At 36.9% G+C, this 20,656-nt stretch overlaps 2 protein-coding genes across 2 annotated transcripts in view; one reads left to right on the top strand and one right to left on the bottom strand.

The window, feature by feature from the left end:
- Positions 1–20,656, top strand: part of aimp1a (aminoacyl tRNA synthetase complex interacting multifunctional protein 1a) — a 49,277-nt gene that overhangs the window by 1,077 nt on the left and 27,544 nt on the right. The gene's annotated exons all lie outside the window — the stretch shown is intronic.
- Positions 1–20,656, bottom strand: part of tbck (TBC1 domain containing kinase) — a 67,323-nt gene that overhangs the window by 33,816 nt on the left and 12,851 nt on the right. The window contains exons 10-22 of the mRNA XM_056253564.1: positions 19,507–19,655; positions 19,271–19,409; positions 19,057–19,156; positions 15,582–15,631; positions 15,331–15,460; positions 13,520–13,618; positions 13,143–13,205; positions 12,734–12,860; positions 12,111–12,161; positions 11,668–11,751; positions 11,208–11,293; positions 7,392–7,428; positions 6,060–6,221 (exon numbers count right to left, since the gene is read on the bottom strand). Coding sequence (XP_056109539.1) covers positions 6,060–6,221; positions 7,392–7,428; positions 11,208–11,293; positions 11,668–11,751; positions 12,111–12,161; positions 12,734–12,860; positions 13,143–13,205; positions 13,520–13,618; positions 15,331–15,460; positions 15,582–15,631; positions 19,057–19,156; positions 19,271–19,409; positions 19,507–19,655 — 1,277 coding nt within the window. The remainder of the gene's footprint in view (positions 1–6,059; positions 6,222–7,391; positions 7,429–11,207; positions 11,294–11,667; positions 11,752–12,110; positions 12,162–12,733; positions 12,861–13,142; positions 13,206–13,519; positions 13,619–15,330; positions 15,461–15,581; positions 15,632–19,056; positions 19,157–19,270; positions 19,410–19,506; positions 19,656–20,656) is intronic.

Raw genomic sequence — 20,656 nt, 5'->3', positions numbered from 1 at the left:
GGCTGGTCTGACGGTCAATTTGGCCAAATGTGAGTTTGCCAAGGCCACCGTGACTTACTTGGGTAAGGTCGTTGGACAGGGTTGTGTGCGTCCAGTTCGGGCCAAGGTTGACGCCATTGATCTATTTCCTTCTCCATCCACCAAAAAGGAGTTGATGCGTTTTTTGGGGTTAGTGGGTTACTACCGGGGATTTTGTAGGAATTTTTCCACCGTGGTGGCCCCACTCACTGATTTGCTGAAGGCAAAAGCCGATTTTATCTGGACTTCTGTCTGTCAGGAAGCTTTTGAGGCAGCTAAATCAGTGCTTACTTCCGCTCCTGTGTTAGCAGCTCCCAAATTTGACCGCCCTTTTAGGTTGTGTGTGGATGCTAGCAACGTGGGTGCGGGAGCTGTATTGTTACAAGCTAATGATGAGGGAATTCACCGTTCCGTGAGTTATTTTTCGAAGAAGTTTTCTTCTTAACAGTTAAATTATTCGGTGATTGAGAAAGAGGCTTTAGCGCTGATTTGGGCCCTGCAGCATTTTGAGGTGTATGTGGGATCAGTGTCAGATTCTTTGGTCGTGTACACTGACCACAACCCACTTACTTATTTACACTCTTTGCGGTGCCCAAATCAACGTTTGACTCGTTGGTGCCTCTTCCTACAGTCATACGCCCTTGAAATTCGACACATCAAAGGTACTGACAATGTGGTGGCAGACGCATTGTCTAGAGTTCCTTACTCTTCTTAACTGTTTATGAACAATGTTTTGTCTTGCTTTCCTTTACTCTCCTAAGATTGCTTCTACAGGGCCCGTAGTTGCTGAGGACATTGGGGGTAAGATGAAGTTGGTGTCATACAGTGATGTGGGGTTATCGGGTGAAGGGTTTAAGTTGGGATTCATAAATGTCAACCCTTTTCTATGGGGGAGGGTGTTATGAACCCAGTATGGGTTATATTTGTGGTTTGTGTGTGTTTCTTTTTGTTTGGTTTGCAGGATGGAGTTAGAGTTAGTGACGTCATTATTGATTAAGGAGTTACACCTGTGTTGGAACTGATGCCGGCAAATAAAGCAGTTCCCTTCAGCTGTGACGGGGCGCGCTCTCACCATTCTCGTGCCGTTTGTGTCTTGGATCCGATTGTTGCTTTGCCTTGTTTTGCGTCTCGTCTCATTTAATTATTCTTACTTAAATAAATGTTATTCTTTTTGAGCATTATCCAACGTGTTGTCTCCTTCTTTGTTGCGGCTTGCGAGCCGGCCGTGACATTTACGCGTAAACTAAAGCGTGTAAAGTGGGGGAAAAAAATTACTAATTGCACCAAAAACTGACGTCAAACCTAAAATATCACTTTTAACTGCTTTAACTAACAACTTAAATTGGTAAAGATTTTTTATTTTATTTTTGGGAATAGCATGACGGTAAGTAAAAGATAACATATTTATTTTATATATGAGATTCATAAAAATTGATTTAATTGTATACAGAATAAAGTGGACTAGACATCCTCTAAACTGGATGAAAAAAAAAAACAGGAAGTATAACCAGCATGCATATCCATTGACATTTAAATAAGAACAATACATTTAAATGCTCCTTTTACCTTGATTTTACAAGCACACACACACACACACATACACACACCTCACTATCAAAACAAGCTTTCTTTAACCCTTGTTTTGAGCATTTTGGCGTTTACGGTGACAAGTTTCAGGACTTCTCCTGCTTTCAACTGCCATGGTAACGGATATTTTTCACATTATTTTGGGAAGTAATCCCTGCATTGTGACTGAGTGTACACACCATCAGCATTCCTGCAGCTCTGAATGCTCCCAGCTAATTCCCTCACATTAGACTCAATCATCGTCCATCACTTCAGCCACGGCACAGCTCCGTGTTGACAGCAACCTCGGGGAATCGTGGCAAGCAGATGCCAGAGGAAACGCACGGTGTCCCGGCCGGAACGCCACTCGACGGGCCACACCGGTGCCAGCTGCCTCTTCCCACATACCACGGCATAAGCCACATAACTTATCCTGAGCTCATCGCAAACAGGTCTCAACTGAGCCCCGGCATCGGGAAGCTTACAGGGAATAAAGCACGCTGTTTGACAGAGGAGTTTAAACAGACAAGTGTGCATTATTTGCTGTTTCCAAGGCTCCACGGCAACTGCAGCAAACTCACACGTGTATTTATAAGCATCCTTGTTGCACTTCACTCGAAAAATGGTTAATTGGGGTTCTATATAGAACCCTAGGATGTTCTTGACACAATTTTAAAGAACCCTTTATTTCAAAAAGGTTCTATATAAGAAGAAATATCTTAATTGATTACATATTCTGTAACAAATCCTTCCCTCGCAGGTCAAAATGACCAGAAGCCCTAAAATTATACTTCTTTTTTTTTTGTCCAGAAAGCTTATATCATTTAATTTTAATACTATTTTTAATGCATTTTTTTTGGGAGATTTTTTATTATTTATATGTACCATTAAATGACTCAAATTATATTATTTATTGATAAAATCAAGCACATTCCTCACATTCTTTCAACCTAAATTCAAAATAACTTTCCAATACATGCATAACCAGCTCAAAATATCTCACATTGGGTCAATTTGGGTGTCTCTGCCAACCTCTTGTGGAAAGAATAATAATATAACATGATATTTCATGACTTTTGCCTCTATATGGAGCAAATGAGCTGTTCCGCTGGGTCCTAAAGGCAGTTTTTGAGTATCTCTTCCGTATGCATTCAGATACACATGTACACATTCGAAAATCTTTTTTGTGAAAGTTTTAGCATTTTATGTTTTAATTTTGAGCATTTTTTAGTTTTTTTCTATGTGTACTGAAGCATTCCTCCCATTCCATTCATTCCTAAGGGGGTCGAATTGACCTGTGAGGTTAGAATTTGTTACTTTTTTTTATTACAACCACATAAACTTCTCGAATCCAGTCAATTCTTTTGTGTGTATTCGAAAAACTGTTAATTGGTTAACAGAAAGTTTCCTTACTATATACGGTATATAACTGTGATAGATCTAATGGTACATTTAATGTAATCTTACTGTAAAATACTGTTAAATTTACAGTTTTTGAAAGTGAAAAAGAACAACTCATTGTATAATTTACAGTGAAAAACCATAAATTTACATTCCCACAATTCCCTGCGTGACACTTCGCATTTTATGTATTTTTGTTGAAATAACTATGTTTCTTCATAGTTTTCTTAGTTTTTTTTCTAATCAGTTATGTACATTAGGCTTTTATGTTACATTTAATGTTGTTAAATTAATGTTTATTGCATTTTTAAAATTTCATGTGTTACCATGATGGTGTTTAATGCTTGTGTGAATGAAACTGTGCAGCTTCTATATATTAGTATTAACTTTCTAGTGAAAGAGCTGCTTGTGATGAGCTGTGATTGATCATGTGACTCTCATCACCACTGTGGTTGTTGGTTGTCAGTGTATTAATGGTATAAAACAGATATTAATACTTCAATAGGTTGGTAAATCAACATTATATCAGATAATGAAATACGATTTGTTACTGTAAATTTTAAGTTAAGTCTGTAAAACCTAATATGTTGCTACCATATTTAATACGGTAAATTTCTGGCAACCACAGCTGCCGGTATTTTACCGTAAATTGAACAGATGAGTTTTGGGTCAAAATGTTTTTTTTTTCTGCTAAAGTATGTTAAGGGGGGTTTAATTCATAACATTTAATCAAAATAAAAATGTATTACATACATTAAATAAATAAATAATAAATATATCTAAATCCATAAAATGATCCCATGGTGGAAACTCCTAAAAGGTTCTATATATGAAGCACCGGAGGAATGTTTCAAAGTTCTTATAAATTCTGGAAGTAGGAAGTAGCCACTTTTAAAGCATGAATTTTTAGAACATTAATTTTAGTTCTAGGAACGCCTTTTAGAGGGAACTAAATTAGCTCCCACTGAGTAGAGTCTAACCCAGCACAATAGGAACTACCAGTGGCGTAAGTGTGTGCTGATTGGCCAAATGAATGCCATATGAAACACAGGCATCCGCCAGAGTCCAGGAATTTCAACCATTCACAACGTCCTAAATTCTCCAGTTGTTGACGTTGTTGAATGACGCGCTTAAATGAGGCCATCCTTAAAAATATTTTGGTTTGCAGTAACAGCAAAAAAAAAAAAAAAAAAAAAAAAAAAAGGGTCGGTAGGTAGGTCTATATATATATATTTTTTTTTTTTCAAAATTCAATGGAAAAAAAAGGACAATTTTGGTCATGGTGATTACGTCGGTATGAATTTAAACAAATTTGCATATCGTGACGCCACTGACTGTGTCTTCAACCCATGCCTTTGGGCGCACCATTGCGAATCTCATTCTGATACAGGTTATAGACAAAAAACTATTTGAAATCTTTGTCAAAAAACATGTTTATTGCATTAATTCCAGCTGCATTCATTTGGGGAAAAAGAGTGGATTTTCAGAGGGAAACAAATAAATTAAAATGACTAATCTCACCAGCGCCGCGCCGACCAATAAAACAGCGCATTTGGCACTATTCGTTTAAATTGGACCCATAAACATCTGCTATTATTAACGGGAATCAGTGAGGTCAAATGGCTAGGCGCATTGTAGAAACTATATTAAGTAGTCCTGACATATTATGGAATGGTCGATTTTCTTTAGTGTAATTTAGTACATTTCGGTATGGGATGTGCTGTTTTATTGGTCAGCGCGGCGCTGGTGAGATTAGGTCGCGCAAGCAAACACTTACTCCCTGCGCTGTCGAGTCTGTCGCGCTCGCGCGTCTCGGTCTATTGAGCCGCACAGATTACATGTCCGCGCTGCGCGAACTCTGTAACACCGCGCCGTTTCGTCCCACTTTCGGTGTGTTTGGCTTCCCATACTTATGTGTGTTTGTCAGAGTCTGCCGTTGCTGTGTGACGCGCGTTCGCGGCGGCCATATCGTGACGAGCTGGACGCACTCCGAGAAAAGGCCGTTAACATCTATTCCCTATTTGACCATAAAAAATTTCGAATAATGAGCGCCTAAATGTAGGCTCATACAGACGTATTTCACAAGCAGCCGCGCCGCAGCCATCATCACCGAGCGCGAACCATTGACCGTGAATGAAACGAAGCGAACGCACAGGCCATAATGTGACATGTGTAAACCAATGGTGTAAACATAATCATCATAGATGACGCCACGGGTTTTTATTTAAAAGAAAGAACGTAGCCTATGCAATTTATATTCACAATACTTACTATAATATAATTGATATTTTATTGCATTTGTATTAGTTGTTTGAAGAGTGAAAAAAAAATCGGTCGGTCTTAATGCAAGTTTACAACCGGCAAGTCGGTCGGACTAAAAGGGAAAAAAAATTAAAAATTGGGTCGGTCCTAAATTGACAGAGTCGGTCGGGTTATGGCAAACAAGAAAATTTTGGCCTGACTCCGCTGTCTGCCGGCTTACTTCATTTCAGAGTCACTACTACCACCAGGAAAATGGCCCTCGGACAAAATGTAGTTCTCGGGGGACCGCCCTGGTGGCTAGTTCCCATAATTACTACAATAGAGCCCTTTAAGATTCAATATAGAACCTTTTCTTCTAAGAGTATAAACTCAGCGCTTAAACAGCATAAAGTAGATTTACACACAATGCACCTGTTCTACACAATTCTAGCATACACTTTAACCAAAAGCTCAATGCAGAAATATTCATTCGCAATTCGCAATGCAAATTTATGCAAACGAAAGTAATTCCCAAATTGCCATTAGCATACAACTGCCTTTTTCAATGCCTATTCAATATTCAACCACTTGCCCTGTTGAAAAAGAGTCTAAACTGGTAGACAGAGGTTAGCTAAACCTAACAAAAGTCATTTACATATAAAAGTCTTAAAGGTAGAGAAGCTACAGCTTGTTGGGTCAGAGATGGTCATGAGAAACTAAATCGCAACTGTTTTTGTAATATTACAATTGAACTTTAGGGGGAAACTATTTAAATGCTATAAAAGAATATGTAAATCAAATGTTTTCTGTGCGCGTGCACTGTTGACTCTTACCGGGCAGGTCTGAGAAGAGCAGTATGCATTCGTTGAAGCCGTTGGCCAGCAGACGGTCTCTCAGCTGCTGCAGAATAGCTACACCGATGCAAAAAGGGAAAGAGGAGTTTCCCAAAAGCAGGGTGTCCCACAGGTGGAAGATCTTGTGCAGGGGGAACACATCTGCGGAGGAAATGGGACAACAAATGACTTATTGCGAGTATTGTTTGCAGCCTTTGCACTGTAACAGCTGTGCATTAATATGGTCAACAGGCCTACTGTATCATAGCTGTTGCTATATTGTGTATTTTCAGATTCCAAAACAGGAACTATCCATGTTTATTAAAAAGACATTGTATGTAATTGACATTGTTTTAAAAAAAATTTTGATAATAATTAAAAAAAAATCAGTTCATTTATTCATTTTTTGTTGTGCATTTAAAGAAAGAAACATATTGTTTGTTGTGTGATCATCAAAAGACAACAGAACATAATTAAGTTATACAAGTATTTTTACACTGTTAATATTGTGCTATTAATAATAAAAACAATTATTATATTAATAATAGCAATAAAAAATAGTAGCAATAACAATAAAATATGAATAGAAAATTATTATTATTATGTTTTTACCACAAAATACTGCAGTTGTTGCAATGTTTGATGAAACAATGCACAATTAGTCCATCAGTGCTTATTGTTCAGAAAATACAAGTCTCTGAAACAGAGCTTCTTGAAATAATATTCAAATTTTGTATTAAATTATGCAAGTATAGTTTTACATAATTAATGTAAATCAGATCTGCAATATTTGTTATTAATAAAAAATAACTATTCCAACATCAACAATATTACTATTAAATATATATGATAAGAATTATAATTATTATTAGTATTATTATTATGTGTATTTTTACCACAAGCTACTGCACATTGCAGTATTTTTTGATAACACAATGCATAATTAGTCCATCAGTGCTTATTGTTTTGGAAATACAACTCTCTGAAAGAGAACAATTCATGTTCTGATTATGTCTTTGAAGATAAACGCGTATTTCATATTTCAAACCAAAATAAATGCGAACGCATAAATGACTACAGAGTGAATCACTTTAAAAAAACACTATAATTAGATATATGGTTGTATGTCCTTCTATAGTTTTACCATCTGGATCATCTCAACACTGTTCAGCCTTCATGTAGAATAAACCATCTTCAAATGAATGTTGCAAATGAATGTTATTATAAATGACACTTTATAATAAGGTCCTATTAGGTTCTATGCATCCAGAAAATAGCTAAACGTTGTCCAATGCTTCAGATCTGCAGTCAACGTGAGCCACTGATACTTACGTGTGAACATTGTAAGGAACCACGGGATCGCGTAGAGCTGAAGGGAACAGAAAGAAACAATGTTCACTCTTGCACAAAAGCCGGTTCTACATGAGCAACAACGTGATTAATATGAATAAACAGCAAGGGCCCTTTTATAATTCCCAATAAAACACCTCAGCTATTGTTCAGTTCATCAGAGGAAACCTGCATTTGCAATTCAGGCCTTTGCTTCACAGCCCACTGTGAAACGAGAGGACGTGTGTGGGAGTGTAATGAACAGCGTCTCCCTCCAGCACCTGTTCCAACACTGCCTCTTTTCCCATGGTTCTGCTCGGTTGCGGTTGGGTAGGATGTATAATCCATTTCAGCAGTCGATTGGTGGCTCGGCCTCAGAGGGGTTTAGGGACGAGTGTGAGACAGGCTTCAGTCTAGCCAGCTCAGCTCTCTCTGCTGGGAAGAGCTCCATGTCCAACTGAGACAGACTGACCGCTGCTAGACATCACAGTCCGATTAGGAGGAGACAAGGAGCTGTGCATGATGGGAAGTTGGGAACTAATACAATGACACCCAATAAAGAACAATACATGCTACTAGTGGTGTCACAATATATCGCAATACAAAAATGCAACAATATGCATCGTGGATAGTGAGGATATGTATTGTTCACCCAAAATGAAAATTACTGTGTGTTTTAGTGTCAGTACTGCATTAAACTACTATATATGATGTTGAATATAATGTATAGTAATGCAATGAGGGACTATTTGTGGGTCCTGATAATGCCAAATGTCTTATGTTACCAGTAAAAAATAGTGTCCTACATTATTTTAAATAGATCTAGCCAGTGAAAGCGTGCAAGCATATTCGTCTAAAATAATTGTTTTCAGCTTCAGAATCATGAATTATTTTGATTCTGGTTTCACCATTGTCCTGTGCATTGGGTTGCCTGCACTACGTCCAAGCCTATTCATTTACACCCACAATGTAATACCAAATTTAGCATTTTAAAACAACAGAATAATAAATAAACAGTTCACTTTTTGTTAATCTTTTACCATATGTCTTAGAGTATCGCAATAATATCGTATCGTGATATGTATCGTTTCGTGACATGAGGGTATGAGGGACAGTAAAAAGAGTGATATTGTGAAATATTATTACAATTTAAAATAACCGATTTCTATTTTAATCTCTTTTAAAATGTAATTTATTCCTGTGATCAAAGCTGAATTTTCAGCATCATTACTCCAGTCTTCAGTGTCACATGATCCTTCAGAAATCACTCTAATATGATGATTTGCTGCTCAAGAAACATTTCTGATTATTATTATCAATGTGGAAAACAGTTGCGCTGCTTTATATTTCCACAATATATTTCTTTCAGAATTCTTAGATAAATGCAAGGTACGAAAGAAAAACATTAAATTCTTGAAAAAAAGAAAAAGAAATCGAAATCGTAAAAACATGTAATGCATCTTTGTTGAATGCAATTATTATTATTTTTTAAATCTTACTGACCCCAAACTTCCGTTAACGCTCATCTACAGAAAGTGACCTGGGAGAAGGCCGCCTTTAATTACATCATAACAAACATTACCAAATCAGGTCCAAAATGATGTGTTTGCTATTTTGCCTGAGCACTTCAATGGATGCTTCGAAAGGAAAGCAAAATAATAGCGGTTAGTTTTGGCGAAAAAGGGCCTATCAAACATCATCGGAATGCCAACATGAAGCAGGACACAAAACTAGGTCACTTTGCTGTGAATTTCAGGCCTTATGCTGCCAAATATAACAGCACTCATGCAGACATTACAGAACCGAGCCAAATCCTCAACGAACATCAGCCAAGACGTACACATGCCTCAAAGACAGTTTGATAATAACAAGATAAGTCAAATCAAGATCAAATATGATCCCAACTACAGAGAAAATTAAAATGACAACTATGGGAAGAAACGGCCATTGCTTGAAAGCATCTGGTTACAGACAAAAATAATCAAAATGCAACTTTTGTGAAGACAATATGACTGGCGTTTGCCCATGCATAACACACCACTGTGTTCCAGGTTGCTAGGGCATGAGCAGATGGTTGTTAGGGTATTCTAGGCAGTTGTTTTCTGGCCCAAGCTAACAAAGCCCATCTTCTTCCAATGAAAAATGTATGCTATTAACATGGCCCCTTTAAAAGCGCACAAGGTGACATTGGGATTGTGCTGACAAGAAAACAAACACTTCCAGATCAAACGCATTGGGAATTGGCAGGGTTAAGCATATATAATGGTCTTCTCAGAGCTCGGCAACAGTTACATCCTCTCACGAGTCTTTCTTTTCATTCTTACAGTCGAACCATAACAGCAGCTGTTCAGAGGCTGAACAGTTCACTCCTCTTGCATCAAAGACCAGTTCAGTGTTGATTCCCATAACTCATCTTTTATTTGGACCCTCGATCATAGAGATGTGTGTGGATTTGTCTGTGGAGGTCACCCATCCAACGGTGTAGAAAGACATCAACCCGGCATTTTAAAAAATAAAGAGGGAGTTTGCGAGTCCCAGAATGTTCCGGTCCGTGTGTGCTTGTGGAAAACTTGGCCAGAGCTCAAATCTCAGGGTCAGCTGTGTGTGTGTGAGCGCAACTATCAATAAAAGAGAAGCCACAGCAGATCTGATGTGTGACAGGACCAGAATGCATAGATGCACTCAATCACTCAGGAAAGGATCCGCTGTCAAAAAACAGGGCTCATACCAGGGACGGATTAAGACGCTGCCATGCCCTGGAGACGGACCCGTCTAAAGCTAGTAACCCGCGTTAATCGCTCCCTTGCTCATATGTGTACCAATAAATTTGCATGACTTTTGAGGCAAATTTTCAGGAGTCGACTAACCGTTCAGCCGTACTAACCGTACTTACAAAATAAGTACAAGCTTGCCAGAGAGAGAACAACAGAGAACATAACGTCACGTGACGGACATTAAGTATTTGAATTAGTTTAACCAATGTTATGAATTAAACATATTTTATTATATAGATATTTGTGAAACTAATTTCCAGGACTTTTCTAGGTTTTTCATGACTGTACGAACCCTAAAAAAAAAACATACGTAATCAGAAAGCCTTTCTGCTGTTAGAAATTCTAGTACGAGACAATTATATATAAAGTGGACATATAGACTCAAAGTTACTAAAACTAAATAAATTAGAAAAAAGAAGATACAATTTTATTAAATTTTTTATTATTCATATTAATATTATGATCGAAAATTGTTGATAAAATTAAATTATTACATTTTATTAAGTAGTAATAATTTAGTAGTAAAAGGAATAGTTCAGTAAGATTTTAATAAAAATAGAATATCATTATTACAAGTACAACAATTATTATAATAAAATAATTACATTTTTATTATTATTATTATTAAAATAAATATATTATTGTTTATTTTAAATAAATGAATAACCAAACTACTACTATCTTCTAAATAAAAAATAAAAAAATTATAAAAATCACTCATTACTATAGCTTATATTTAGGGTCGTGGATTTGTACAAATTTCTAACCAGTTCAATACGAAGTTAAAGTTGCTGAATATTACACAATACTCAAATTACATTTTATACACAATACTGCCCATTACTTTTTCGCTCTCCCAATGGAAACACTTCTTTTAGGAGAAAACTAGCTTAGAGATGACACTCAAAGCTAACAGGAATGAACTAAAAGCCACAAAATCAAAATACTGATCTCATTGGGCATGTAACACTAATATAGTAAATATAGGGTGAGTTTTGATTTGATTTGAACGTGATTTCATGTTGTTTTTGAGGAGGACACTTACATCAGGTATGAATCCGATCTCGTTCAGGTGGTTGCCGAGCTCAGGGTCGTGGAACGCAATCATCTGCGAGAAGACCGTCAGATATTCTGGAGAAGTAAAGGATACGAGCATTCAGGCGTTTGTACTTCAGCCAGAAACACTTTTACCACATTATACCCATGGCAGGACAAACACTTTGCGCAAAGCTCAGTCAGAGAGCAAAACAAAGCAATTCTGCTGCTGAAGTGCTGACAGCTGAGCTAGCAAAACTCAACAGCAAACATGCCCAAATGTCAAGCTACAGAAATCTTTTGAGTGTTTATGGCAGTAATCACTGTAGTGTCTTAAAGGGTTCTTAAGAAACAGCTGCAAACATCACACACACGTCGTGTAAGTTGATCAATTTTGCACTGTAAATCACATGCTCTCAATCCAGAACTGTAGTCACATTCTTCATGGTGGGACGGAAAAATCACATTACCTTGTATTACATGCGAGTTGTCCTTCAGGAAGAAATTGTACAGATATTTGGGGATGAAGGCTGACATGCATGCATATGCAAGAGCTAGGAGAAAAATATATATTTTTAGACTAATATCAGGAAGTATGTTTAAAAAAATAATAATATGGCCATAAATGGGTAACACACATAGGTTACCATGAACTAACAATGAAACATAATTCGAAAGCATTTATTAATATTAGTTCATTTTTAATTTCAACATTTACTAACACATTATTAAAATCAAAAGTTGTATTTGGTAATATTATTTAATGGACCTGAGCTAACAATGAACAACTAAGGTAAACAAAAATTAATAAACAGTTAACAAATGTAATGCTCATTATTAGTTAATGACAGTTCATACATTAACAAACATTAACTAATGGACCTCATTGTAAACTGTCACTCAGAAATCTTACCTTCGTTGTTGAAGTTTAGATACAGGAAAGGAGCGCAAAGCGAATCCAAGCCTAAAGCCAAAAAAAAACATCAAATGAGAGTCATCAACACATAAATAAAAGGAATCTCATTAGACCTGTCAAAAACATGCCAGGGCCATATTTCACCCTAAAAAATAAAAAAATAAAATAAAAAATATATATATATTATATATATATGTGTGTGTGTGTGTGTGTGTGTGTGTATGTGTGTGTGTGTGTGTGTGTGTGTATATGTGCATATATGGGGGGGGGGGGGGGGGATCTGCTTAATTGTAATGATAATAAATGCCACAATGAAAAACACCTGATGGTCCTAAAATCAGCTTGATTATCATTATATTAAAAATATGGAAATGATCATTTCTGATTATTTTTCCTTGCATTAGGGTGAAATATGACCCAGAGATGTTCTTCACAGGTTATGAGACTCACCCGCACGGACATTAATAAATCACATCAGCGCACACACTTGATTTGATCTGTTATCTTTATCAGATAGTAAGAACTTTAAGGCCACCAGAACGTAAAGATGCCTGTTACAAAGGCTTTGCTGCCATCTAGTGTCAGAAAGAAGAAACCCCACCCAACTATTGCTCCATCACCTTGCCAGTACACCAGATCAGGATGAGACACCACCCAGGCCTTGAGCACCCGCCGAAACTTGACGTGACCCTGAGGTGACGACAACAGCTCATCGTACTGGTGACAGCGAGGGATGTCCACTTCAATCTGTGTCACAAATGATAACAAACGTCTAAAGCTTCTAATGCATAAAAGCTGCAGTCTTAAATGAAGTCAGATGAGGTGGGCACGACATGTCTCCGTCAGCGCTGTTTGCTCCTGGATCGCTTGAAATATTCAGCAGTGAATAGTCAAATCTTAACCGGGCTTAAAGGTGAAGACAGGAACTCCGCAAACAAAGTGAATTATTCAACAGGCTGATGAATTATTCAGTTTTTCAATAACCTCAATCAGCGCAAAGACTATCAAACACATGGAAGTGATTCTCACCTGTCTATCAGTGGGGATGGGCGTGTCCTTATCGATGCCGTCATATTTCGATTGGATATCCCCCTGTGGGAGTTATATACACGGATTTGAATGTGGGAATAAAAATAGGAGTGTTGCACTAAAAGGCATGTTTACTAATACAATGGAAAAGGTCATTGCTTAAAAGCGAAATGTGCATTGAATTTATGTCGACATTTGATTGTACACATAATGCAAACACAGGAATCAATAGTCCATTAATGACCAAAAAATGCCAAGCATGCTTTTTAGTCTGCAAATGCATCAACATTTTCATTTGACTCAAAAGAAATCAAAAGTTCCCTGTTGAAAAGGTCGTAAAACGGTTCCTTGGTGTAAAATGCAGTATTTGTTGGTACCTCCACTCCTAGTAAGGCTGCCCAGGCCAGACCCCTCAGAAGAGGAGGAATATCAACCCTCGCCTCCCTCCACACCTGGTTCTTCTTGTAGGGGTACGCCTAAAAAAAATTAACGCAAATTATTTATTTCATTTTTACACCAGGGAATCTCATAAGATCTGTCGTGAAAGAAAGAAAGAAAGAAAGAAAGAAGGAAGGAAAGAAAGAAGGAAAGAAAGATGGAAAGAAAGAAGGAAAGAAAGAAAGAAAGAAAGAAAGAAAGAAAGAAAGAAAGAAAGAAGGAACGAAAAGAAGGAAAGAAAGAAAGAAAGAAAGAAAGAAAGAAGGAAAGAAAGAAAGAAGGAAAGAAAGATAGAAAAAAAGGAAAGAAAGAAGGAAAGAAAGAAAGAAAGAAAGAAAAGAAAAAAGGAAAGAAAGAAAGAAAGAAAGAAAGAAAGAAAGAAAGAAAGAAAGAAAGAAAGGAAGAAAGAAAGAAAGAAAGAAAGATGGAAAGAAAGAATGAAAGAAAGATAGAAAAAATAAGGAAAGAAAGAAATAAAGATGGAAATAAAGAAAGAAAGAAAGAAAGAAGGAAAGCAAGAAGGAAAGAAAGAAAGAGAAAAAAGAAGGAAAGAAAGAAAGATGGAAAGAAAGATGGAAAGAAAGAAGGAAAGAAAGGAGGAAAGAAAGATGGAAAGAAAGAATGAAAGAAAGATAGAAAAAATAAGGAAAGAAAGAAATAAAGATGGAAATAAAGAAAGAAAGAAAGAAAGAAAGAAGGAAAGCAAGAAGGAAAGAAAGAAAGAGAAAAAAGAAGGAAAGAAAGAAAGATGGAAAGAAAGATGGAAAGAAAGAAGGAAAGAAAGGAGGAAAGAAAGATGGAAAGAAAGAAAGAAAGAAAGATGGAAAGAAAGATGGAAAGAAAGAAGGAAAGAAAGGAGGAAAGAAAGATGGAAAGAAAGAAAGGAAGAAAGAAAGAAAGAAAGATGGAAAGAAAGAAAGAAAGAAAGAAAGAAGGAAAGAAAGAAAAGAAAGAAGGAAAGAAAGATGGAAAGAAAGAAAGAAAGAAGGAAAGAAAGGAGGAAAGAAAGATGGAAAGAAAGAAAGAAAGAAAGAAGGAAAGAAAGATGGAAAGAAAGAAAGAAGGAAAGAAAGAAAAGAAAGAAGGAAAGAAAGATGGAAAGAAAGAAAGAAGGAAAGATGGAAAGAAAGAAAGAGAAAAAAGAAGGAAAGAAAAGAAAGAAGGAAAGAAAGATGGAAAGAAAGAAAGAAAGATGGGGGATTTTAAAACAACTCTGAATGCATTAGAATAATGAGATTTCTGGGGGAGAAAATGTGTTTCATTTTCATAAAAAATAACATCCTGAAGTTAAAAATAGTAAAGCGAGTTATTTAAACAGTAAAATATTTGTTCATCATGGTAGTTTTGCTGCCTGCACTTACTTAATAATTTATTGATTTTTTACAGTAAACTTATTTTATAGTAACAGCAGCAGTGTTAAAGCTCAATCCACGAGCTGATGAAGTCTATTACTATGAATTATTACTCAACACAAAAGGTTCAGCTATCATCAAACTAAAAAAGGTTTCAAAAGGACAAAAAAAAAAAAAAAATCAACATTAATGACTGTTTTTGCTGAAAATGTCAATAACCCAAACCCTAAAACTAACCTCAAAAAACTACTTTTTACATTTTTAGATGAAAAAAAAAAAGCACATCATTTAGAATCTTTATGAACCATCTTTCCTGTGGGTGGACATCCATTATGAGGTGATTTCATCAGCTATTCTTATATGGTCATTTTCAGAAACTGTGTGTGTGTGTAAAGGACCTTGAGCAGCCTGTCGAAGAGGACAATGCGGGTGAGCTGGTACTCGGTATCTCTCTCCCGGATAATGAGGGGCAGTGTGATGGTGGCAGACAGTTCATTACTGCCGTTAGACTGAGGCAGGCTGGACTGCCTGCGGGACACACGGGACACACGGGACATTTCTGTTCCATCAGACACACACCGACTGCTGCCAAACACACCAGAATACTGAACACAAGCTGAGAGATAATGAACAAGAGAACATTTCTTACTCATCTTCCAATAACGGATAGAACGTCTCTCCAGCAACATCCTTCAGCCTCTACAATGACAGATCACAAGTGTTTCAACAGGTCAAATTACATCATTTTTGGGGCACCAATATTGTCCCGATTTAGTTTCAAAACTTTTAACAACTTCAACAACCAAATTTGTAAGAAGAAATTTTTCAAATGTATGTAAGTTTTTGTTACTTTAAAATTAACCATATAATTAATATATGTATATATACATTTATACAACATTTTTTTCTGGTTCTTGGATCTGATTGGCTGAGAACCTTTTCCAGCCGTGCGATATTCACCCAGTATCAGAGCTGGAACCGTTTCACCACTTGTATCACTCCGCTTGCGGCGACTATCATGGTGGTCGAGCAAATCCACCATATTTTGTAAAAATACTACTGTTGTTGTGTCACGAAATGTCGTTTTAAGAGTTTTTTAGGCAAAAATGTAGTTATTTAGACCAGTATATAATCATAGTGCCTATTTTACAATCTGTTTAGATGCATATATTTCACATATAGATATCTATATTAGGGCTGTCAAGCGATTACATTTCTTTATCTAATTAATTACACAATGTGGCGATAAATTATTCAAAATAATCGCACATCAAATTTGGCAAGACTTAAGAAATATCCCCCAAAAGATAATGTAAAGTCATTATTGTGTTAAGTGAGAAAAGCATCAAATACAAAAAGTAGCTTTAGAAAAAGAAAAAAAAAAGGTTTAGCTGTCACCCCCCTTTTTGAGCGTTGACGTGAAAATGCACTACCCAAACTTAAACGGTTGTAATTCATGAAGCCTTTGGACTAAAGACTTACGGTTGGTCTCTTTTAAAAGAAGACTCTTGGCAGATTATTGTTGAAGTGGAATAAATTAATAGAATTCAATTATTTAAAAGTTATTGAAGTTTAAGTTTATTGTTATGAAAATATAATAAAATATATATTTTTCTATTATTACAAATATATATAAATTAATATAGGTTTCAGCCTAAAAATGACAGAAAGTCAAAGCCATATATCTAACCAAGTTGTGTTCCAAATTTGAAGTTGATATCACAAACATTGAAGTTCCCATGAGATTTTGTTTAGGCGTAATACCAAAAATAGCCACCGGGTGCCATTGCATTCCATTGAATTTAATTGTATGCATTCTGCCATAACAAATTAATACATTTCTATCCAAATATCACTTCTGTCACTAAATATGGAACCTTGAGACTCAGACCTTTCTGACAATATGTGTTTTGTCAAGATTAGAACATTTTTGATAATAAATTATGAAAGATGATGCCCAAAAGGGGAGGGGCCTAATAAAAAAATACCGTTTCTATGGTAATGCAATGTCCAATTTCAAAACGGTTTTCACAGGATGAATTCTGAGTTCGTAAGCTTTCAAATGATACCTAATTTATGATAACTACTAAAATATGTGATATAATAAAAAATTATATATATATATATATATATATATATATATATATATATATATATAATATATATATTATACTTTTTAGAGGACTTTTTACTTTACTTTTTAAAATATAATTTTAACTTTTTTTTATTGACAAATACTAGATTATGTTTTATTATGAACTTTTAGCATTAAAAACCAAAGTTTCAATTATTAAAAGTGTGTGCGTCAACTTTTTGTGACAAAGGTCAGAAACTTCTGTAATGACGTCGATTTTTTGAGGCGCACTCTTGTCATAAATTCATATATTACTGTTCATACATAATTTGTAAGAAAAAAACAGCACTAAAATATCTATTAAAGTCCCCGTAAAGTCAAAATTAAGTATGTGTTCTGAGTTTGTCACACCACAGAAAAATGTGTAATTAGCCACCCAGCCAAATTTGAATGATAAAAAAAGCCGGCAAGTACATAAAATAAGCTATCAAAATCTTGAAAAAATGAGCAGTTTTCTCTGCTCTCAAACGCTGGGGGCGTGTCCGCTGGCTGCGCTGAAACCACGCCCACTCGCGGGAAAGCTGCACTCGACGGGACCCGCTACAGCCGAAATGGATGCTCCTAGCAGCTTATTAGGTTATACCAAGCCATATTTGTTTGAGCCTCCAGAGCCTGAATCCGATTCAGAAGACATTGACCAAGGAAGTCAACATCGTCCCCCTCGCTCTGCAACAGAATGGTAAATTTTTTCTCTCCCTTTTATGCAAGTTAGCTAAGTTATATGTAAGTAAACGTTAACTAGCTTAACCTAACTTAGACAAATAAAGTTAGACTAGCAATAAATAACAGAAAAAAACAACATATTTTTACACCTTATAGTTATAGATCAAACTAAGTTAGACTAGCAATAAACAACTGATTAAAAAATATATTTACACTTTATAGTTATAGATCAAACTAATAGCCATCATGGTTGTTATATTAACGATAAATTGATGTGCATAAATCCATTAGATAAGGGACTGCTTTGTGAACAGATACTAGTTTAAATTACTTGGCTAAGGAATTTTGATCATATAACGTTAAATAAAAATCACGTTAGAGGGTTGCAGAATTTAGTAGTTACAGTGGACTACCTACTATAATTATAACAAGCACACAAGGCAACTTACACTCATTGGTGGGCACGCATTGCCGATGATGGCGCCAGTTGTCGGCGGGACGGGAGGATGAAGGCCGAGGCGAGAGATAGTCGGTGCGGCACCTTTCACCAGTAACAACGGATTATCTGTGAATCCCAGTTGTCTCCGACGAAAGTTTATAAAACTATCACGAGTAAAATGATCACTACAGAGGCGGGTTTGGCTGGTGATCCTCAGCTCTCCATCAAGGTGGCTCTTCACAAAATTAATCCACCTCTTCTTGATGTCGTCGTTTTTAGGAAATTTAAACAAGGACACCGATCTGTTTTGCAAATGATTGCATCCAAGTAGTACGCATTTCCGTGACGAAGGCATGGCTAGATAGCAAACTGTAGGCTGTAGTAACTGATAATAGTACTGACAGACAGTAACTCGCAAATGAGCGCCAAACTGATGCGAATGTGCTCTATTTATATTGTTAGAGGGATCAGTATCAGTGCGTCATCGAGTAGGGGCGTGTCCAAGAGCTCCAGTGCGTCATCGAGCCCTGTTTTAGACCCGCCCAAAAAATCCGTGAAATTGCCAGGGTGAAAAACTGTTTAACGGTCTAACTCCACAATTCAGTACTTCACAGTTCACAGTCTTTGTAATATGTTTTAGCAATACATTTCTAACCTTTAGAATGTGTTTAGAATGTTTTGTTAAAATTGCCTTTACAGGGACTTTAAGGAGTCTTAGACCTTTCCAACGATATATAGTTTGTCATGACTAGATTAGGATTTAATAGTAATATAGTGAAGTAAATTTAGGTTGCCCGTATACGGGCAGGTGACAGTTAAGGGGTTAAAAGAATATATAGTCATTTTTTTTTTAAACATTTGATGGCCCATACGAGCAAACACACTAACATTTTTGAGCTGATAAAGAGAAAGTGTCACAGTTGTGTCATCCAGTAGGAAACTTCTGTCCCGGCCTTGACCAAAAGACTCGCCGTCCTCTAAAATGAACCTAAAGAACAAACACATTCGACAATGGTAACAAGTTAGCCGACTGCAAACGGCTTGAAATAATGGTAAAGCTGTGATGCTAATGGTAAATGATGGATCAGAGCTGTGTGGGTACTTGGGAAGGGTGCAGGCGGGAGGTTTTGACTGGATGATCTCTTGATTGGTCAGCTCTTTCTCTAGGTCTCCTCCTGCCAGACACCACAGGTGATACACCTCATCTATGCCTCTCTCTACCAGGTAGTTCTCTCCATCATCTACACAACACAGCGGAACAGTCATTAATTGTAGCATTTACTTTTTATAGTCATTTTTTCAACATTTTTCTCTAGTGCGAGTCCTGTTGAGCCGAACCTTTGCAGAGTTCGCTGATGTCCTCAGGAAGCTCCAGATGAGCACAGCGCGGGGCGGCAGCGAACAGACGCACGGGGCACTGGTAGGGTGTGTACTGACAGGACATGCTCTCAAACACAGAGTCTCCCAGAAGCTCGGCTGGGGTGGCTCTGAAAAGACAGGAACAATTAGTGAAGACACTAATTATTAATATTAACTAAGCATAAGTTTGCCCTGCTCTGTTTATTCACATATCTATTCATAATTAATAGATAGCAAATCACTTCCAGTAACATCACGATTCAATTAGACCAAAGCAAACAACTAGGGCTTTGTGAAATATATCATGTTTAACATTCACAAAATAAATAAACATACAATAAATAACCACACACACATATATAGCTATATATACACTCACCTAAAGGATTATTAGGAACACCATACTAATACTGTGTTTGACCCCCTTTCGCCTTCAGAACTGCCTTAATTCTACGTGGCATTGATTCAACAAGGTGCTGAAAGCATTCTTTAGAAATGTTGGCCCATATTGATAGGATAGCATCTTGCAGTTGATGGAGATTTGTGGGATGCACATCCAGGGCACGAAGCTCCTGTTCCACCACATCCCAAAGATGCTCTATTGGGTTGAGATCTGGTGACTGTGGGGGCCATTTTAGTACAGTGAACTCATTGTCATGTTCAAGAAACCAATTTGAAATGATTTGAGCTTTGTGACATGGTGCATTATCCTGCTGGAAGTAGCCATCAGAGGATGGGTACATGGTGGCCATAAAGGGATGGACATGGTCAGAAACAATGCTCAGGTAGGCCGTGGCATTTAAACGATGCCCAATTGGCACTAAGGGGCCTAAAGTGTGCCAGAAAAACATCCCCCACACCATTACACCACCACCACCAGCCTGCACAGTGGTAACAAGGCATGATGGATCCATGTTCTCATTCTGTTTACGCCAAATTCTGACTCTACCATCTGAATGTCTCAACAGAAATCGAGACTCATCAGACCAGGCAACATTTTTCCAGTCTTCAACTGTCCAATTTTGGTGAGCTCTTGCAAATTGTAGCCTCTTTTTCCTATTTGTAGTGGAGATGAGTGGTACCCGGTGGAGTCTTCTGCTGTTGTAGCCCATCCGCCTCAAGGTTGTGC

Source organism: Rhinichthys klamathensis, unplaced genomic scaffold (assembly GCF_029890125.1).
Source record: "Rhinichthys klamathensis goyatoka isolate OS25496 unplaced genomic scaffold, OSU_Roscu_1.1 h1tg000107l_1, whole genome shotgun sequence".
NCBI classification, from domain to species: Eukaryota; Metazoa; Chordata; class Actinopteri; order Cypriniformes; family Leuciscidae; genus Rhinichthys; species Rhinichthys klamathensis.
Note: the sequence above shows the minus strand (reverse complement) of the source record. Positions and strands in the feature narration are given on the sequence as shown.